This window comes from Trachypithecus francoisi, unplaced genomic scaffold (genome assembly GCF_009764315.1).
Source record: "Trachypithecus francoisi isolate TF-2019V2 unplaced genomic scaffold, Tfra_2.0 Lachesis_group5, whole genome shotgun sequence".
In the NCBI taxonomy this organism is placed as follows: domain Eukaryota; kingdom Metazoa; phylum Chordata; class Mammalia; order Primates; family Cercopithecidae; genus Trachypithecus; species Trachypithecus francoisi.
This window is the reverse complement of record NW_022681470.1, coordinates 148,132,174-148,153,163: the sequence shown is the minus strand read 5'-3', so window position 1 is coordinate 148,153,163 and position 20,990 is coordinate 148,132,174. Positions and strand designations below refer to the sequence as shown.

The 20,990-nt window shown below is 62.0% G+C and overlaps 1 protein-coding gene and 1 long non-coding RNA gene across 2 annotated transcripts in view; both read left to right on the top strand.

Moving 5' to 3' along the window:
* The first annotated feature begins 489 nt into the window (after positions 1-489).
* LOC117074435 lies at positions 490-1,073 on the top strand. Its single transcript, XR_004433585.1, has 2 exons — positions 490-671; positions 843-1,073. It is a non-coding gene; the product is annotated as an uncharacterized LOC117074435 (long non-coding RNA).
* A 4,686-nt stretch (positions 1,074-5,759) lies between these two features.
* The window catches only part of ONECUT3 (one cut homeobox 3), a 31,990-nt gene continuing 16,759 nt past the window's right edge, over positions 5,760-20,990 (top strand). Inside the window, exon 1 of the mRNA XM_033195940.1 lies at positions 5,760-7,108. Within this exon, the coding sequence (XP_033051831.1) occupies positions 5,917-7,108 (1,192 nt within the window). The 5' untranslated portion in view covers positions 5,760-5,916. The remainder of the gene's footprint in view (positions 7,109-20,990) is intronic.

The window sequence follows — 20,990 nt, the reverse complement described above, 5'->3', positions numbered from 1 at the left end:
CACACACTGCAGCTTGATTCAGTTTTATCTCATTGACTCATTCAACAAACATTCCCTAATGAAGTCCTGTGAGGGCCCGGAAACTGGGCTAATGCCAGACGCCTCCCCAGCCCCACGGCCTCTTCCTCAGATCACAGAGTCTTTTCATCCTTCCATTGGCCTACCTGACTTGGACTCCTACACATCCTTCAAAACCCAACCTCAGGGCTCCTCCTCCAGGAAGGGAGGACTGCCGCCTCCCCAGTCCTGATCTCAGTGGGATGGGCATGACTTTTCCCCTCCCTAACTATGGGAGCCCCAGAGAAAGGGACAGGGGCTGAGGCAGCAGTTCTAGGGTGGTGGGGGCAGGGGAGCAGGAGTGACCTGAGAATTTAAATCCAGGGAATGACCCGGTTCCCCTCCCGCGTCCCTGGTCTGCAGATTCTGCCTGGGGAGTTGTGAATTCCTTCCCCTTTCCCCCTTCCCCAGTCCAACACCCCCTCCCCACCCAGAGGTCCAGGAGGCCAGACAGACCCAAAGAGAGAGGCAAGGACGTGGGCGTTGGTCAGTCTTGCGGAGAGGGGCTGCCTTGCCCTCCCCGCTTCCTGACCCAGCAGAAAGGGCCCGGGCGTGTCCTGATAAACGGCGCCTTAATGGAGGCGCCATCCCTGCCCGGAACAGGCCAGGCCCAGGTGAGGCTCAGAGTCAGATGGGCCCAGCCTAACCCACCCGGGGACGCCCCTCGTACCATCCCAGGGCGGGGTCCTCACTCCCGACCAGGGCCTCTGTCTCTGCGTCTGCGAAGTGGGAGCCTCCAGGCCCGTCCTCCCCCCACCCGCCTGTCGTCTCGTCTCCGCTTTCAGGGTGGAGTGGACACTCCCAGGTGTCCAAGCCGGCGAGCTCGGGTCCCGCAGAGCCGGCGGCCCTGGAGACGCTCCAAGGGCAGCCCCGCTGCAGCCTTGCTCGGGTCGCCTAACCCGGGGCCTCCGCAAACCAGCCCACCGCGGGCCGCCCAGCCCCGCTCCAGGATCCGCGGGTTGCCTCCATCCCGGAGGAGTATGAAGATAATTAAATCTAGATATTTACATGTTTAATGGTGAAAGGAGCCTGTCTTCCGGCAGGGCAGGGAGGGCGCTCAGGTGGTTTAACTCAGCTCCAGGATCCCGCTCAGTTGCGGGGGCCGCGAACCCCGCCGCGGGGCCGACAATTGGGCCCCTTCGGAGCGCGGCGCCCAACGCGGGTTTCGTTGCGTCGGGGAAGTCCGAGCCTGCAGCGCCCAGTCCCCAGGCGGTCCGCCTAGCCCGGGAGGGGGGCGTTCTCCAGGCCCCCAACCCCTGATCCAGGCCGTTCCCCTCCCGCGCACCCTCCCGGGGGCTGCAGCCCGCGCCCCTCGCCGCCAAGCCCCATTTTCCCAAACTGCAGCAAACGAACTGGTTTTCTCCTGAGCGCACGCTGCGGGGAGACGATTCCAACGGAGCCCAGTGAGGAGGGGTCCAGGCCTGTGGGGGGGGGCGCGTTCCTGTCCCCAGACCCCTCCCGTTGCACCTCAGCCCCCAGCCCGGCTCTGGGACCTGCACCGGTCGGGCCGGGCGCAGAGGAAGCAAAGCAGGCGGAGGCCGCGAGAGGAGAGCAGCCAGGTCTCCCGCCTAAGCCCGGACCCTTCCCCTCCCCTCGGGCGCCCTCGGATGCCCCGGCCCCAGGGTGTTACTTTCTAGATGGGGAAACTGAGACGCGGCCCGGGCGATGTGGCCGAAGTCCTGCGCCCGGCCGTCTCCGGCGCCTGCCCGCCAGAGCCCCAAGAAGGGGGCGTGGAATTCCCTCCTCTAATTGTGTCCCAGAACTCCGGGACGACGGAGGCCAAGCTGCTGAGGGAGAGGACGAGGACGCGGGGCCCCAGGGACCACCCCCTCCGCTCCCCGGCCAAACGCGGCCGCCCAGCCCCGGTGCCCCGGTGCAAACAAGCGCAGTGTTTGCCCAGCGCGAGGCGGGCGGCGCGGCCCGAGAGCGATGAGGATTCGATGGAGCCTCTTGCCGCGGCGGGGGCAACGGAGCCCGGGCGGGCGCGGGGATCGATCGGGCACAGCTGTCGCCGAAGAGCCCGCGGGAGCATCCACCCGCCGGCCAGAGCTGCCCGGGCGCCCCGCAACTGGGGGCAGGAAATCCGGGACGTCGGGCCCGCCAGGGGCGAAACCCCAAAGTCGCGCCCAGGGTAGGGAGCTCAGGACGTCCCCATGGCCAACGTGGAACCTTCCGGAGCTGCGCGCTCAGCCCTGCCGGGACCCCCGCCAGGCCGGAAAAGCCCAGAGTCTCCCCCCAAATCTAAATAAAATCCCCGGACCCCGCCCGAACGAAGGCGGCTGGAGTCCAGAGGGAGAACTCCCGCCACACACTAGGCGCCGGAGGCCGGGATTTGGGGCGCCCGCAGGTTTCGGGGGCCGGGAGTGGGAGAAGGGCGGACCCAGGGCTGGGGCTGGGTGGGGCGGGCATTCATTGCCATCGTTTAGTAAAATCTCGCTTTAATAAAAGCAGGGAGGGGTGCGCAGAGCCCAGACGCTTTCATTTCGGTGGGAGACAAATCGAATCAGAAAGTCAGTTGGGGGCGCACCGTGGAGGGTTCTGGGGGAGCCCCAGGAAAGGAAAACTTGAGGTATCTAACTCTGCCTTTGACATTTGTAGCTGCAATGGGAGAGTCAATCACAAAAGGAAAGGTGGTGTGTCCAACAGTGGGGGAGGGGTGGAGGATTAAAGAGGGGGTTCAAGCTTGGGGGTCGGTTTAAGGAGGTTGAAGCCATGAAGAGTGCGCGCCCCTAGGGCGTGGGTGGAGCCCCCCAATCCTCCCCTCCACCCGCGGACTCTCCAAGCCCTGACGCTGGTGGGACCAGAGGCTGCCCTTTTTGGCTCCTCCCAGAGGCAGGCCAGGCACAGAGAGGGTGGGCGTTGGTCTGGGGCAGCCCAGCACCTACTAAGGTCCTCCTCCCCCACTCCCAGGCACAGACTTAGGCTCTGGGAGTCAAACTTTAATTGTCCTGGAGGGGATACTGAGGCCAGAGAGCTTCCTCGAGGCGGCTGAGGTCCCTGTGGGGTAGGCAAGAGGGACTTCTTGTCCCATCCAGCCCACCCCTCCCCCTGCCCACAATTTGCCTAATGACCCAGGATCAATCTGGGCCTGGGCAGCCGGCCTGCCCCATGGCCGGCTCAATTCTATTTTACTAATTACTAAAAGGCCGCTGCTGATGGGGAGAAACAGGCTGGGGGCTCCAGGGGGCCACACTCCCTCTCTTGGGGCCAGCAAATTTCTGTTCAATCTCCCAGCAGGACCACAGCCCCTACCAGGAGTGAGATCCCCACCCCTGGGGGAGTCCAAGTCTCCATCAGCCTAAGAGAGGGGTGAGGGGCTCCGCAGATCTGGACAGGGTTGGGTCCACCAAGCTGGGCTGCCCCTTCCAAGTCTAGGGAGCTTTGAAACAGGTCTGTGGCCACCTTAGGGTGTCCTGAGGCAGCAGAGGCGAGAGGCCCCCTTCCTCTCAGAGTCCCTGACCCTCCTCTTCTCTTTCAAAATGGATGCTTTCCCTGCTAGAAAAGCCACACACGCTTGCTATTAAAATGAACACGATAATCAAGCTGTAGAATAATACATTAAAAAGGAAGCTGGCATAATCCCAGCTCCCCCAAGTTGGCCTTTGGGGGAACTTCCTTCCACCTTGGTATCCTCCCACCCATAGAGACCCCCGCCGGCACCTGGTCTGCCCTTCCTTGGGCCTGGGATGCTAGCGTTTTATGGCGGCTGATTGATTTTTAGATCTCACGATTATTTTTAATTATCTGTGATTGTTGGAGAGTGAGATTGAGGAGCTCAGGCTGGGGCTGTGTGCGGCCACTTTCCTCCCCCCAGATTCAGCATCTGCACAGGGAGTGGGGTACGCAACTGTTCGGACCTGACCCTCTCTTCCCACCTGGAAGATGGGTGTAATTACGTAAACTCCAGAAATTATACCTGAACCCTGGAACTGGAAAGTTTAGGGACCGACACTTCAGGGGGCGGGAGTTAGCACTTGGGCTGATGTAGGAATGAAGCTGGGGAGCTCTAGGGCCACTCCTCCCCACCTTAGGCCAGAGACACCCAGAAAAATTATGATTTGACTTCCTCCTTTCTGGGGCTGAGTGAGGAGAATATGCTGGGTAAACAGCAGGCACTTACTAAATGCTGAGCCCTAAGCAGCGAGTACTAACAGGGGTCCTCTTCAACCCTATCCCTCCCCAGGACTTGGATCAGGCCACTTCAGGCTGGGGACCCAGATCATTCAGGCCCGCTCTCTCTCTGGCTGTTGTGGTCAGCATAGAGCCGCCTCCAGCGTCCAGCTGGGCAGGCTGGAGGGCACCCCCTCCCACACCAGAGAAGGGGAAACTGAGGCACCGAAAGGACCCTGTTCCAGAGCCAAACCTAGTCTTGCTTCAGAAAATCGCATCTCCAATGTGTAGCCACGTCTACGGGGCCAGGGAATCCGGAGGCAGGTGCAAAGCTGGGGCTGCGGTTTGCCCAAAAGGTTTGTACCAAAGGGGAAGTGACGGCCTGACTGTGTCCTCCCCTATTCCTTCAGCTTTGAGCCCTGATGCAACCCACTGAGATGGGGGTAACTAGGGGCTCCCACAAACCGAATGCCTGACCCATCCCTTTCATCTTCTACCAAGTGGACAAGGGTTGGGGGGAGTGGGCGGGGCAGAGGCATTGGGGAAGCAGGAAGGGGTTGAGGCTGGTTTTTGGACTCTGCACCCAACTCTGGCCCACAAGACAGGGCATCCTCTAGGTTCTGGTCTGGCCCCTCCAGACCCCCAGCCCTGACCTTACCCCATTGGAGAGATCTAGTCTCCTGGGGGTCTCTCTGATTATAGGAGCCCTCCCGCCATCTATCCCAGTTCCCAGGGCCCCCTGGGCCTCACTCTTGCCATCTCCAGGTAGTGAGAAAAAGGAGACTCCTGCCTCCCCCCACACTGAGGAGAAGCCCCAGGGACAGGGAGGAGTTTGCACCAGGGACGTCTCAGAAGACAGGGGATCCAGACTCAGCCTCCGTGGGCTGGAGGGTGACAGGAGCTCCGGCGGCCGCACTGTAAAAAGGCCCTGCAATTAGAAGGAGCCTTTGGCAACCCTGAGGCTGGGTAGCCCATTGTACAGTTGGGGAAACGGAGGCCCAGGTGCCCCCACATGGGCAGGTGCTGACCCCTGGGGCACACGGAGGCCCTGATCTAGCCTGAGGACCTCCCTTTTCCCCCACAAAGAGGTCGTGGGAAGGGGGCTGTGACTCCGTAGGTGTGAGCGGGAGTCGCGGGGAGCTGAGCTTGCAGCGGGGATCTAGCTCCTGGGGGTCTGCAGGGAAGAGGGGGACAAGTGCATCACAGGCGACCGTCCAGCCACACTCCCAGAAACTCCCTGGAGATGGACTTGGGGGCTCCAGGCAGGAAAGCCACATTTGGGACTCTGGAGAGAATCACGCAGAGACGCGAAATCGGAGACTCAGGGTCGAGGTTCCCAACCCCACCTGGGCAGAGTCTGTCCTCGGACCCCTGCCCGCTGTCCGCCGGGTACGGCCTGCCCGGGGGGTGCGGGCGGGCGCAGTGGCCAGGGACGCCGAAGCCCCAAGTCTGGCCGACTTCGGCCTGTCTGGTGCTCGAGGGGGCCGGGGAGGGCGGAGAGCGAGGGTGCGGGAGGCAGCGGCGGCGGGAGCAGGTGGGCGGGGGCGCTGACGTCAGACCAGGGCCCGGGAGCCAGCGGCCGCTCCCCTGCCACATCCTGGTGGCCGCGCTCGCAGCCGGGCCGGGCCGTGCGCCGCGCAGCCGGGCAGCCTCGCGCGCAGCCACCGGGGAGCGGGCGGGAGTCATGCAGCAGCCTTGAGCACGAGGGGCCGGCGCTGAGGAGCGCGCGCGGCGGGAGGGCAGCGGAGCATGGAGCTGAGCCTGGAGAGCCTGGGGGGCCTGCACAGCGTGGCCCACGCACAGGCGGGCGAACTGCTAAGCCCGGGCCACGCGCGCTCGGCGGCGGCGCAGCACCGTGGCCTGGTGGCGCCCGGGCGCCCGGGCCTGGTGGCCGGCATGGCGAGCCTGCTGGACGGCGGCGGCGGCGGCGGCGGTGGGGGTGCCGGGGGCGCGGGCGGCGCGGGCAGCGCGGGCGGCGGCGCGGACTTCCGCGGGGAACTGGCGGGCCCGCTGCACCCGGCAATGGGCATGGCCTGCGAGGCTCCGGGCCTGGGTGGCACCTACACGACGCTCACGCCCCTGCAGCACCTGCCGCCGCTCGCCGCCGTGGCCGACAAGTTCCACCAGCACGCGGCGGCCGCGGCCGTGGCCGGGGCGCACGGCGGCCATCCCCACGCGCACCCGCACCCGGCGGCCGCGCCGCCACCGCCACCCCCGCCGCAGCGTCTGGCTGCCAGCGTGAGCGGCAGCTTCACCCTCATGCGCGACGAACGGGCGGCGCTCGCCTCCGTGGGCCACCTCTACGGACCCTACGGCAAGGAGCTGCCCGCCATGGGGTCGCCGCTGTCGCCGCTGCCCAACGCGCTGCCGCCCGCGCTGCACGGCGCCCCGCAGCCCCCGCCGCCGCCTCCGCCTCCGCCGCTGGCCGCATACGGCGCGCCAGGCCACCTGGCCGGGGACAAGCTGCTGCCGCCCGCCGCCTTCGAGCCTCACGCCGCGCTGCTGGGACGCGCCGAGGACGCACTGGCCCGCGGGCTGCCCGGAGGCGGCGGTGGCACAGGCAGCGGCGGAGCGGGCAGCGGGAGCGCCGCTGGGCTGCTGGCGCCGCTGGGCGGGCTGGCGGCGGCCGGGGCGCACGGGCCGCACGGGGGAGGCACCGGCCCCGGCGGAGGTGGCGGCGGCCCCAGTGCGGGCGCGGCGGCCGAGGAAATCAACACCAAGGAGGTGGCGCAGCGCATCACCGCGGAGCTGAAGCGCTACAGCATCCCGCAGGCAATCTTCGCGCAGCGGATCCTGTGTCGCTCGCAGGGCACGCTCTCTGACCTGCTGCGCAACCCCAAGCCGTGGAGCAAGCTCAAATCCGGCCGCGAGACCTTCCGCAGGATGTGGAAGTGGCTGCAGGAGCCAGAGTTCCAGCGCATGTCGGCGCTGCGCTTGGCAGGTAGGAGCGTGGCGCGCACGGCCGGACCCTAGGGGCACCGGCTGTGGACTCCCGAGCACCTAGCGGGGCGGCGGCTTGATGTCCGGGTCCAGCTCCCCAAGCCGCACCCGTGCGCCCCGGCAGCCCGGGACCCCTCTCAGGAAGCTAGACCGCGATCCACGCCGCTGCCCATTTGTACGGTTACCAGAAGGGAGAAAGGAATTGTGCCGCCTCCCCACACCCGGGTCGCTGCTCCTGCCCTTTTGGGAGCGCGTAAGGGTTCTCTAATCCTTGTTAGACTGCTGGGAGGCTCCGAGCCTCTCGCCAAGCAGCCTTCAGGAAAGCTCATTGTGTGTGTGTGTGTGTGTGTGTGTGTGTGTGTGTGTGAGTGTGTGCGCGCGTGTGTGCGCGCGCGCGCCTGTTGGGGGGAGCTGTGTCCCCGAACGAGCTGCTGTCCGCTAAGGTGCCACTCCCCTCCTCCAGAATGGGTGGAGAGGGGCTGCTGAGGCCCCAGCCCCGGGCCACAGAGCTCCGAGACCGTGCAGCGGGCGCCCGCAGCTCAGCAGCAGAGGCCGAGCCCGCGCTCACCCCCCTCTGCCCCAGCGCGCGCTTCTTTGTAGTTCGGCCCCGCGATCGATACCCCCTCCCTCTCCCCTCCGGCCGCTGGCAAAGGTCACCCGAGAATGGCGGGGGAGGGGCGGCCCGGGGGACCTTCGGCCCGCACCGCCTGGAGGCCTTCACACCCCTAGCCGGCGCCCGCCCCGCGCAGTTCGGTGGTGGCTCGGGTGCGCGCACCCCTGCCCGCCTGGCTTTGGGGTTTTGTGTCTCTCATGTCCACTTCTCTCCTCTCTCGGTCGGAACACACTGGTATCTCTGTTTTTCTCTTGCTCTCCGTTTTGCTCTTGTTCCTGCTCATTCTCTTTTCTCCCTGTCTCTCCGCCTCTGTCTCTGTCTCATACTCAGCTATCGGCCCCCTAGGGACCCTCCTTCCTCCTCCCTCCCAGCTGACAGCAGCTAAGTCCACACCTGCCCTCTGACAGGCAGCCCGGCCGGGCCCCCATTTCCTGGGTGGGGGTGTAGGGGTGCAGGAGAGCCCCTGGCCTAGGGGGGGGTTTCTTCCCCTGGTGGTGCTGGGGAGGGGGCTGCCCACCCGGGCCACAGGGACAATAGCCGCGGCGGCTGGCGCCTGATCGATCGCTTCTCTGAGCACAAGGGCGAGAAAGGCGGGGGTTCTGGGAGGCGCCCCACTAGCAAAGAGGCAGAGGGAGTTTGCGGCTGTGCCCCCAGGCAGCCCATCCAGGCAGGGGGGCTGGGGAAAGAGTACAGCGGGGGATCCTGTCCTGTTCCTCCCTAGCAAGCCATTCCCTCCCTCCACCCCAGGAGGACCAGACAACCCCCTGGGAACCTGGACCAACAGGCCAGCCTCAGTTTCACCCTTCTGCAGAGCAAGCAAGGTGGCTAGCTGGAACCTCTTATGGGATTCTTAGATTTTTCTGCTTTGGGGCACAGGAAAATAAATAGTCTTTCGCATGTGACAGGGTAACCTTGTGCCTAGGGAGGCCGCATGAACCTGGACGGTTTCAGTCTGTCCTGCTCCCCTCCCCATGACACATACAGCAGCACCTGTGTGCTCACCACTGACAGGCAGTCACATCCGCACACAGTCACGGCCCTCAAGGTGCAGTGCGAGGCTTCAGGTGGCAGAGGGCACACCTCTGACAGCTCTGACCATTTATTTATTCATTTATTGAGATGCAGTTTCACTCTTGTCGCCCAGGCTGTAGTGTAGTGGTGCGATCTCAGCTCACTGCAATCTTTGCCTCCCAGGTTCAAGCGATTCTCCCACCTCAGCCTCCTGAATAGCTGGGATTACAGACGCCCACCACCACGCCTGGCTATTTGTTTATTATCATTATTATTATTTTGTAATTTTATTAGAGACGGGGTTTCACCTTGTTGGCCAGGCTAGTCTCGAACTCCTGACCTCAGGTGATCCGCCCGCCTCTGCCTCCCAAAGTGCTGAGATTACACAGGCTTGAGCCACCCCACCCGGCCTAGCTCTGACGTTTAAACACCAAGTGGTTGCCATCACACCAATAAGGCAGGGACGGCTTCTATATCCCGATACCCACCTCCTGCTGCCTCCTCTGCAGCATGTATTTGGGGGACGTTGTGTCCACCGTGGGTGGAACCGGAGTCCACACCACTCTCCATTTTTCCCACTACCACCTTATGTAACTAACATGACCCATTAGCAGTACTGCAATTGCAGATTTGGGGGCCACAGAAAACATCAGCCAGAGTGTCACAGAAGGGCAAACCGCAGGCAAGAAGTCCCATGGGGGGTGGGCTCCCCGCAGCCGGGTCAGCAGCACCGAGCACCCGCCCTGAGTGGACATCGCCTGCTTCGCCTGCACCCGACCCTGCACCCAGGTCTGTGTTCGCTTCTGCCGGCCGCAGCGCCATCCAGGCCTCCGCCGTCCCCTTCCTGCCACGGGGAGAGTTGCAGATGGGGAAACAGGCTGCGTTTGTGCCTCGCCTTCCTGACTTGTGACAATGACAAACAGCCTCAGCTGTGGGAGTCTGGGTTTCCCGTCGACGGAGGGAGAGTTAGAACAGTCGCCGCCTCAGGGGTGCGTGGGGGAACCGGAGGGGTGAGCGCAGCGCCTGGCATCACGGAGCCTCCCGCAGGGCGCTGAGGTGTTGAGGATGATAAACCCGGACCACCCTGCCCGCCTTCTCTCTGCCGGGTCCGCTGCCCACGCCGTCCGCGCGGCCCCGCAAAGACCCGCGGTCGCGGGGTTCACGCCGTCAACCCTGCGCACCTGTCGCGTCTCAGGTGCGCTGCGGGCCGCATCTACACCACCGGACTCCGACTGGGACGTAAGAGGTGGCGGGGGCGAGGGCCGCGGGGTCATTAGGCTCGGGCGGAGGCCTTTAGTTCCGGTCGCTGCGCAAATGAAAAGCGGTTAAGTGGAGGCAAATCGCGGCAGTTAGAGGTAGATGGCCGGGTGCGTCCCCATCTCCACCTAACACGGCGACGCCCCAACGCTGGTGCTCGAAAGAGAACTCTGCCCCTCTGCATCATTTCAACCCCGCAGCAGAGAACTCGCCGCCCTCTCTCCTCTCGCATCCCCATCCCCAGCTCCGCGAACACCGCGGGCCTCCCCGGGCCTCCCCAGGCCTCCTCCAAGAACTTTGCGCCCGGGGTCTCCCATCGCGCGCCGGGTCTCCCATCGCGCTTGCCCAGCTCTGGCCGGCCACGCGTTTCTGCAGGTACCGAGTGTCCCGCCGGGCGCCGGGGCCAGGAGAGAGACGGGGACAGGCAGGGAGAAAGACCTGCAGGTACAGACGGAGAGGGAGAGAGAGAAGGGGAGATGGAGAGAGAGGGAGGAGTCGAGAGACAAAACCAGAGAGTGGGGAGGGAGAGACCGGGAGCGGGAGAAACAGACGGGGAGGAGAGAAAAAGAAGCTCAGAAAGGAATAGAGGTGAAGGAGAGACGAAAAGAGAGGCAGAGAGACCAAAAAAAAAAAAAAAGAAAAAGAGAGAGAGGGGAGAGAAACTCTGGGTGCTGGAGACTGCCTCTGTGCCCCGAGCTCCCACAGCCCCTCCTCCTTCCCCATGGGGTAGGACTGGGGAGAGGGGAATGGATGGTTTTTATGTTTCACTAAAGTACGCAAGAAATCCCACCGCAGACCTCGGAGTCCCGGCCCCACTGCCTGTTCTGCGTGCCTCAGTTTACCCATCTGTAAAATGTGCGTGTGATGGGCCGAATTCTGGGTCTGGCACTTTCAGATCCTGGACCCCTGTCGTCTGGGAGTCCTGCAGCCCCCAAGTCCATTCCCATGGGGCTGGGAGCCTCACCCACCCCACCCCAAGGTCCTCTGAGTCCCTCATTTTGGAGCTGCCTCCTGGTCGAAGCCCTCCCCTGGCGCCGTCTCCAACAGTAATTATGGGAGAGGGGCTGGGGGAGGGGCGGGCGGGCTTCTCGGCGGGGGTGGGGGCGGTCGATGAATTCGAATTACCGTCTCTAATTCATCACCGTCGCTGGGTCGATAGCTTCGGCCGTCTTCAAATATTGTTTAAATTGCAACTCCAGAGGAAAAGTATTTTTGTAACTGATCAGAAAAAAATATGTATATAGATAATACAAAGTTAGATGGAGGTGGTTGGAAGAAGGGCCTCATCTCCTCCTTGGGCACCATGGGGAGGCAGGAGCCCAGAATCCCTGAGAGATGGTGGAGCCCAGCATGGGGGAAACTGAGGCAGGGAGGACCCCCCCACCCCTCCCCGCAGGTGGATGGGATGCTTTGCCCTTAAGCAGGACAAATTGTCCTAGGGACAAAAACCAGAGCTGTGTATGGAGTTGCACGCTGAGGACACCTGGTGCAGGAACTGGGCACCTCTGCTTGGTGGTGGGTGAGCAGGGGGGATGCCAGGGACTGGGCACCTGAGGGGATGGACATGGAAAGGAAAAAGAGGCAGAACCTCTTCCCAACTGGGGCTCATACAGGCCCTCCTTCTCCCACTTCTCCCTGCTACCCGCTGCCACCGTCAAGGGCTGTTGGTGAAATGGGAGAGGCAATCCGGGAACCCCTTCAAAGGGACAGGTGTCCACCCCTCCACAAGCACTCTGGACGCCCCCACCCAAACTCTAGATGCAGGGGAGGGATGAGGGGAGAGGAGGACGAGGACGAGAGGGAAGGGAGGGAAGGAAGGGGAAGAGGGGAGGGAGGTAAAGACCCCTGTGCCTTTTGCAAAAACTCCACTTTCCACTGCAAGGGCTCCACGCCTCTTACCAACACCCCCAGAAAAAGATGCCCTGCCCCATTAGACAGTAGAGATAACCAAGGTTGGGAGCTTGGAGACCCGGGCCTCCCCTAGGCTCTGTCCCTGGCTGATCCCTGGCAAAAGGGCTTGAGCCTCAGTTTTCTTATCTGAGAAATGGGCAGAATGAAATGACGCCTAGGAGAGGGGGTATGAGGTGCCAGAGGGGCTCAGGGGTCTGAAGGGGACACCGTAGGTTTCCACAGGGATGTACGGAGTGGGGATAGACCCATACTGTGCCCAGGGCCATGAGAACCAGACCCATGTGGGGCTGTGCGTGAGGCCCAGGTGACTGGCACCCCAAACCAGCACCCTCCCTTAAAACCTCAGGACCTGGGAAGGAGCAGCCCTAGCTAGGAACCTGGGCCAGGATCAGGGATCAGGCTCCTGCCTCCCACGCAGAGTGGGGAGGGAGATGGGGAGGGGTCCCACTGGGTGCCCACAGCCCTCTGCCTCCTCCTCAGCTTACCTGCCCGGAATGACCTTTTAAACCGGATGCACTTCCCATACCCACCCTATAGACCAGCAAGCTGAGGCCAAAGAGAAAGGCGCTTGCCAGAGCCCCACACTGCTTCTGATCTGGAGCCAGCTTCCACCAGGAGGAGCCATACAGGACCAGGGCATGGGGGTTTCAGCGCCCCCGACCCCGCTGAGTCTGGTGGGCCTAACACTAGGCTGGGGGTGCCCAGGATCCCTGATCTCCAGCAGATATTGGGGAGCATTCCAGGAAAGTGGTGCTTGGGGACGAAGGCTTGAAGGTGTATTGAGGTCAAGGACCACAGAGAAGGGACCAGAGGGTGGTGGCACTTTCCACGTTCTCAGCTGCTGGCCGATCCTCAGGTGGAGCCAGGTGACCGACCAGTTCCGCCTCCCCACCTCACAGGAGCCACATCCTTTAGGGGCGGTGAGGCCTGCGCTGGGCTTCTCCCCGCCCCCCAGCTCCTCCAAGTGTGATGGTGTTGCAGGCATGTGTCTTCTTCACTGGAGACCACTGGAGACTCCCAGAGAGGATGGGAGGGCAAGGTCCCAGCTTCATCAAGTCCAGCTCAGAGACCCCAGGACCATTCCCACTTCTGCTTGTCCCGGAAGACCTCCCCCTCCCAACGCCAGCCTCAGTCCCAGTAATTCCTTTCTGTAGCCTGGGAGACAGGGATGCTCACCTCTACATCACAGAGGAGTCTGGGGGAGTCTCTTGAGTGGTGAGGGGCTGGGGCTGGCATTTGGCTGTGAAGTCCTCTTAGCCTGAAGTCCTAGAACTAATCATGAACCATTCATTCTTCTCCCTGAATCTCCCTCCCATTCCATGCTGCTTCTCCAACAACCATTACCACTCTAGTCTAAACCACTATGGTGGTCTCCTCCTCCTCCTCCTCCTCCTCCTCCTCCTCCATCATGGCCTCCCAGCTCCACTCCTCCTCTTTTTTTTTTTTTTTTTTTTTTTTTTGAGATGGAATTTTACTCTTGTCATCCAGGCTGGAGTGCAGTGGTACAACCTCTGCCTCTCAGGTTCAAGCGATTCTCTTGCCTCAGCCTACCAAGTAGCTGAAATTACAGGCATAAGCCACCACACCCAGCTAATTTTTGTGTTTTTAGCAGAGACGGGGTTTCACCATGTTGGCCAAGCTGGTCTTGAACTCCTGACCTCAGATGATCCACCCACCTCCCACCCGAAGTGCTGGGATGACAGGCGTGAACCACGGCGCCCAGCCCACTCCTCCTTCTTGCTGCCATCTTCCCCACATCCTAAGGGAGCTTTGCATGGCCACTTTGGAGCTCGTTTTCCCCTGGTTGGCACCCTGCCCCGTGGCTCCCCAGAGCCCTAAGATTAAAATGTGGTTTCCTGTGGTGTCCTACAGTATCCGACTGTGGCCTCCCACGTGGATGTGGGAGGGGACTTCTGGCTGGTGGGACCAGCAGGGACAAAGGCTGGGAGGTGGGAAAGTCCTGAGCGGCTGTTAGGAGGGAGGCTGAGCCTTCGTAAGTCTCTGGCAGGCAGCCCGACTTAACCTGGGGAGCTGGTGCTGGTTGAAATCAAGTTCTTAATTAAATGTGGGCCCCGATCAATAGGGAGTGAAGCACTGGTGGGGGAGGGGAGGGGCTGGACCAGGAGCCAGGGAGACCCACCTGACCTTGGGCAGCCCTGGGACACCTATGGCCTCAGTTTCACCTCTGCCAAATAGATGCTAATGTGAGGGGCTGAGAAACCGGCACCCCTCCTGAGTCCTGAGTGTGGGTAGATGTGGGGGGCGATGGGGGAGCCCTCCCAGCACAGAGCCACAGACTCACGGCTGAGAAAAACAGAGACTCGAAGATGTGCCTGGCACAGGCTGCTGGAGAGGCGTGCCCGGGTCACAGGTGTAGAAGCACCTAGGGACACGTGTGTAGATGCCTCCATTCACACAGGGACCTTTGCAAACTGACCCAGGACCCCCATCCGCCCTCAGGCCGAGTCTTGAGCCAGCAACGCCCTAAAGTGGGGTGCGGGGACATCTGGATGAAGCCCCATCTCTCCCTGGACGCAGCGGCTGCGTTGTCCGGAGACTCTCGTGCTGGCGACTGGGGGTCCTTCGTGCCTTCCGTGCGCCCCCCAGCTGCGACCCCAGCCGTCCTGCCCTCCTGCCCTCCTCTTTGGGAGTCGGGACAGATGCTCCTGGGCTCTCCTCCCTGGAGCTGGGGCTTTGGGAAGGTTGAGCCGACCCTCAGGGAGTGGGATGCGTGCGTGGGGAACGCTAGTTGCGGGGCAGCAGGAGTCCACGCGTTTCCAAGCGCCCTTTCCCGTCCGAGGGCCTGCTGGGGGGATGACTGTGCCTCACTTTCCGTCACCCAGCAAACGCCGTCCCGCAGCACCCAGGAAGCTGCGGAGTCGGGCTGGGTCCGCCGCGTTCCGCACGTGGGTCCTTGGCGGGTGTGTGGATTCCCGAGCGCGCCCAGCCCCCAAGAGCCTGGCAGGACCTGGACGCACGTGCCCCGGCACCAGGAGACCCGGGACCCGGGACCACGCGCCCGCGGCCTCGGAGCCTCAGGGTCACTGGCGGGGGCTCCGCAGGAAAGCGCAGCCCCCAGCAGGCGCCCCGCATCCCACCCCCGGGGAAACCACGCCCCACCAGGCGCGAGTGGCCTTCTTCCCTATCCGGCGCCCCAGAACCGCGGCCGTCCAGGTTGCGCTCAACACAGGACACGCTCCTCCTCCCCTCCTCCGCCTCCCTTGGTTTTGCTCCCTGGTTCCTTAAAAAATTCTACATTCTTTTGGCCAGGCAGGGAGGCTCACGCCTGTAGTCCCAGCACTTTGGGAGGCAAGGTAAGAGGATCGCTTGAGGCCAGGAGTTCCAGGCCAGCCTGGGCAACAGGAAGACTCCATCTTTACAAAAAAATTTTTTTAATTAGCTGGATGTGGCCGGGCGCGATGGCTCACGCCTATAATCTCAGCACTGTGGGAGGCCGAGGTGGGCGGATCATCTGAGGCCAGGAGTTTGAGACCAGCCTGGCCAAAACAACAAAACCTCATGTCCACTAAAAATACAAAAATTAGCAGGGCGTGGTGGCGGGTGCCTGTAATCCCAGCTACTCGGGAGGCTGAGGCAGGAGAATCGCTTGGACCCAGGAGGCAGAGGTTGCAGTGAGCCGAGATTGCACTATTGCACTCCAGCAGCCTGGGTGACAGAGAGAGACTCCAACTCAAAAAAAAAAAAAAAAAAACATTAGCCGGATGTGGTGGTGTACACCTGTGGCCCCAGCTACTCAGGAGGCTGAGCCAGGAGGATCTCTTGAGCAAGGGAGATCGAGGCTGCAGTGAGACATGACTGTTTCACTTCATTCCAGCCTGGGCAACATAGGCAGACCCTGTCTCTAAATAAATAAATAAATAAATAAATCTACATGATTTTACAAGAGTTAACACATTCTCCACGTTCTGAATTTAAATGCAAGATGAGGGGCCTTCCATTGCCCTCCCTTCTACAAATCACAGTTTGTATTTCTCCTTGCAAAAGGCTCCAGGAATAAGTTTTATTTATTTATTTATTTATTTATTGCAGAAAGGGGAGCTCCAGATGGTCCGTGATTCTTCCCCTTGCTCAGATCGGTGAAGCGCGCGCCCTGGTCATTTTTTCCGGCCGCCTAGTACTCTCTGATTCAGTGGTGGTTTCAGGCTTTCCTGAAGCACTTCCCGCCCGGCTGACATTTAGGCTGTTCCCAGTCATTAGCGGTCGCCATAGCAGCTGCAATGAATACGTCCGGGGCGGATTATTTTACGAGTGTGAGTTTATCTGTGGATTAATTTCCCAATAATTGAAACGTTGGGTCAGCCTCCCCAGCCCCTTTCTGGGTGGCCGCTTCAGCCGCTTCTTATCACTGATTCCTTTCCTGTCATCTTCTTCACATCCATTTCCTACTGCAGGCTCTGCGTCTCCATCACATTTTTTTTTTTTTAAATCAACGCCTTGTGCGTGTGTGTGTTTGCCCACTCGATTTGCCCCGCTTGAAGGTGCCTGAATGGGGTGGGTCTCCGTGGCTGAATGACCAAGGGTGAGAGGTGCCCCCTGACACCCCCATGCCCCCACCCCATGGCGGCCCAGCCTCCAGATGGAGCCACGAGGGAGGGACAGCCCGAGAGTCCAAGTGGAAACGCGTTTCCCGGTTGAATCTTTGAAAGGCTCAGAACTCATTTGAAAATGCAGTCATTAAAATCCCATCAGGGGAGGCTGGCAGGGAAAGCTGGAGGGAGAGGGGTGGGGACAAAAGGGAGGCGGGCGGGGACCCCTCCCAAGGCTGGGCGCCTGCCGAGGCCAAGGTGAGCTCCGATGCCGTGTGAGATGCAGGCAGGGCAGGCTTGGGGAGGGTAAGCCACCCAGAGTGGAGGGGTAGCGGGAATGGAGTGGGGCCAGATGAGGGGCTGGGGAGGCCTCTGGGGGTCCACGCCTGGGGCATGACTCAGCCCCGTCTCCTTGGAGAAGGTTTCAGTGCCTCCCACCCATGTGACTCAATTTGCCAGCTCCCCCAGGGGTACAGGGTGTAGACAGAGGGTGTAGATATGTGACCCAGGCCCCCACAGTTACTGGACATGTGACCTTGGGCAAGTCACCCACTGACTCGGGTCTGGAGAGGCCGTGGGGGGGATGCATAGGGGGACAAGACACCAGCATGGTGGGGGCCATCAGTGCACCCCATATCTGGGGCTGGGCAGCTGGTGGTGGGGGCAGGATGCGTCGCTAAGGAAACGGGTCATCATCCCAGCCGGAGACCGGGCTCCGTATTGAATTGTCTCCTCCACGAAGCCGAGGCTGAGCGCCAGAGGTGGCTGGAGGGAGAGGGCATCCGGCTCCAGGACACAGGGGAACGGGCACACCGCGGGGTAGACTCACGTGACTTGGTGGTTTGGGGCACTGTACAGAGAGTCGGGTACAGAGGGACAGGGGACGGTCACTTGAATCGCCCATTGCTGCATCCGGAGGCCATTTCTTCTTCTCCCTTTGGGCACCGCCCAGCTGGTCTCCATCTCCCCTAGTTGCTCTTTGATCTCCTTGGACCTTGGAAACCCCCAGGAGCCTCCACGTCCCCCTCCTCCTGGCGCCACCCTGGCTTGGGCCTCTCCTGCCATGCCAGCCCCCAGCACTGCCGACATCCACTGGGCTTCAGGGACCCTCCCTGCAGCTGTCCGGATGCCTGAGCCTGGTCTTCTGGTCCATCCTCCCTCCCAGCCAGCTGTGTATCCACTCGGAGGCCTCACAGAGCCCAGTGGGGCCCGCGCCTCCACTCCAGTACCCACCCAAAGGCGTCCTCCCTCCTGCTTTCCTGGACTCAGAGCAGAGCTGGCCTCCTCATTGGGGAATGGAGTCCCAGGCAGCCGCAGCTTCACGCTGCCCTGTGACTGTGAACGGAGGCCAGTTCCTAGAGCTGCCTCTCTCTGGCCTTATCCAGTAGCGGCTCCCTTAATGTGGAATGGATGAGTGGGTTGCAGGTCCACGCTTTGGCGTTCACTCCTTCATGACTCTCAGGACTGCTGCCTGGTGAGGACACAGGGCTCTGGGTCACCGCGTCGGCTTGATAAAGTAGGAAGCTGATGTCCAGAGACGCCAGGGTGTGCGTTCGAGGCCACTCAGCCCACGGAGCCCACCCGCATCACCGTTGGCGCAGTAGTGAGGGGAGCAGGGGGAGGCAGAGAGGAGCCACCCTGGGGCTGGGCGGACATGGATGCGTATCCCACACCGCAGGCTTCTGCGGGGTGACAGCTGCACTCACCCCAAGAGCCTGCACACCCCACAACCCTCACGTCTCACGTCCACGTCCACACCGCGACCCTGCTGCATCCCACACACGGATGTCACACCGAGATCCATTGCCCCATCCACCGTCCGTCCAGGCTCCCACAGGCTGACTCCTGTTTTCCCGCCCAGAACAGGGACAGCTCTGCTAACAGTCATAGGTTTCTCAGCTCCTCACTGCGGTGCGGTTTGGATGTGCAGGGCTGCCGCCCCCGCATTGTGGCTGAGCGCCTGTGCAGTACCTCGCTCAGGCTTCACCCTCCATCCCGCCGGGACATTTGGGAAGCCTCAGGCAGCCCCACGCGGGCACACTCGACAGTGGACAGAGGCTGGCACCTTCAGCCCGCATGCGGCCAATGTCAGGCACGTGCAGAGGCACCCATGGGCCCCCCCCCCCCCCCCCCCCGGGAGAAGGCGGAAGCTGCATCCTGGAGGCTCCCCCATTATAAGCCCAGCCCCTCCAAAGGCCTCCGGATGAACAAGAGGATGAAGCGGGAGGGGGGAAGGGGGGGAGAGGGGGAAGTGGGGGAGAGGGAAGGGAGGGAAGTGAGGGAAGGAAGGGGAAGAGGGGAGGGAGGCAAAGAAAGGGAAGGAAGGAAAGGGAGGAAAAGAAAAGAGCAGAGAGGGGAGAGAGAGGGAGGGTGAGTAGAAGAGGAGGGGTGAGGAGGAGAGGGGCTGGTCCCCTCTTGGAGGATGATGGGGAAAGGAGGGGTGAGGAGGAGGAGTAGAGGGGCTGGTCCACTCTTGGAAGGTAATGGGGGTTGACGAGTGGGCCCCAGCAATGAGTGAATCCAGGGCCCCTGCTCAGCTACTGGCTTCCTGCTGAGGGCGCTCGGGGAGCCCCACAGTCCCACTCGACGCTCCAGGGCAGTGGCTGCTGGTCTTCCCCAACAGAGTCTTGCAGTCTGGGCTGAGACCCCCCACGCTCCACCACCCTCGTGTGGGACAACTCAGGAACGTGGTAGTCACTGCACAACCACTCAGCCACTGCCTGTACCTCCACTCTGTGCTGGGCAACAGAAAGATCTCAAGCCCCAAGAGGCTAAAAGGAGGAACAGTGGCCGCTGGGAGTCCCAGAGGAGGGACCTCGGGCTCTGCTGCGGGGGAGGGAGGGAGGGACTTCCTGGGGAGGGGCCATTGCTCCTGGGCCTTGAGGAATGTGTAGGAGTTCTCTGGCCAACTTTCTACTCGTGGCCCCAGTTTCTCCATTTCTCCCCTCTCCAGGAAGATCCTGAGAGAAAACCTAAGTCTCAAGGACTTCCTTGAGGGAAGGAGAAACTTTATGGTTGGAAGGCAAGTGTCGCCCAGAGCCCAGCCCCTCTCAGGGACCCCCAGATGGGAGCTGGGAGCCTCGTGTCAGCCCTGCTGTCTTCATTCAAGACTTTTCTGGCTAAACCCTTCCCCACAGCCCAGCCATGATCAAGACCATCTTACAGTTGGGGAAACTGAGGCTAACATGGTCCAACACCAGGCAGGGCCCAAGAGGGCAGCAGGGCAGACCACCCTCTCGGGCACCCAGTGGTCGGCTGCCCCCAGCAACTTTTAGAAAGGCAGGAAGTGGGACAGAGCTGATGTGTGGGGGCCAAATCCCAGGGGGGTCTGCAGGAAATGCCTTCATCCGGAACTTGAGGGTCTCCCCCAGTCCAGCCCCCTTTTCCCCCCAAGGAGACACAGCCTACAGCCCCCGCCCTTTCCTGGGTTGGGGCAGGGAAGGCTGCCCTCTGCTGGACACAGCGGGAACATCAGGGATGACTGAGCGAAGGGGCAGCCACGCTGCCGGGACCCCGCACCCGGAGATTTCCTGATCCCACCTGCCCAGAAAATAAAATGACCGGCTTGTTGGTGCTGGGGGCGGTGGGGCAGGCCCAGGACGGTGCCCTGGGGCGGGAGGCTGGACGCTACGGTAAAGCCACCATGACTGCGTTTGCTGGGCGCCCTGTGCATGGGCTCAGATGTGGGCGTGGGGTCTCCCTATCTTCTAGTTGATCTTTTATATCCTCCCAGGGTCTCGGGGACCTCCCAGGAACCAGCCCCAGGTCATCCTCATCCTTAGATTCCAAAAAGACTGATAACCGTTGGGGAGAAAGGATGGGTGGGATACCTGGAGTTCTCAGATCAGAGCCTCTCGGGGGTGACTGCTCCTGGAACCAGGGCCTCAGTCCCCAGGGTCCTGGAGGAGGTGCAGGGCTGGCTGCAGGGAGTGGACATCCTGTCAGGACCCAAACCCTCACTCAGTGGGAGCCCTGAACAGAGCGGGTGAACTGTTGTAAAAAGAAGAAGAGATGTGGCAGGGGTGACAGGGATAGTTGCGGGATTGGACAAGGGGTGTCTGGGTAGCCACACAGGGAAGGAGATATCTAAGCAGAGACTAGAAGGAGCTGAGGGGGGCAGGAAGGGACCTGGGGAAGAGCAACCAGGCAGAGAACCATCGTGCAGAGGCCCCAGGCTGGACCCTGCCAGGGAGGCGGAGCTGAGTGAGTGAGGCCAGGGCAGGAGGCAGGACAGAGAGGCGGTGGTGGTGGGTGGGGAGAGGGAAGGGCCTGGAAAAGCTCAGGAGCCCAGGGAGGACTGGCCTGCACCGGGACGTGCCTGAAGGGGGCGCACTGTCTTTACAAAGGAAGGGACTGAGGCCTCCAAGGGAACGGGACTCGCCTGGGGTCCCTGAGCAAGCCTGACAGCCTGGCCCTGCCCCACTCCTCCTCCAGCTTGGTGGCCGAGGTCTGTGTTGGGGACCACTCTCTATCCCCCCGACCGCAGGTCGGCAGCCACTGGTGATGGAACCCGGGGCTGAGTATCCAGTGCTGGCCACGCACTA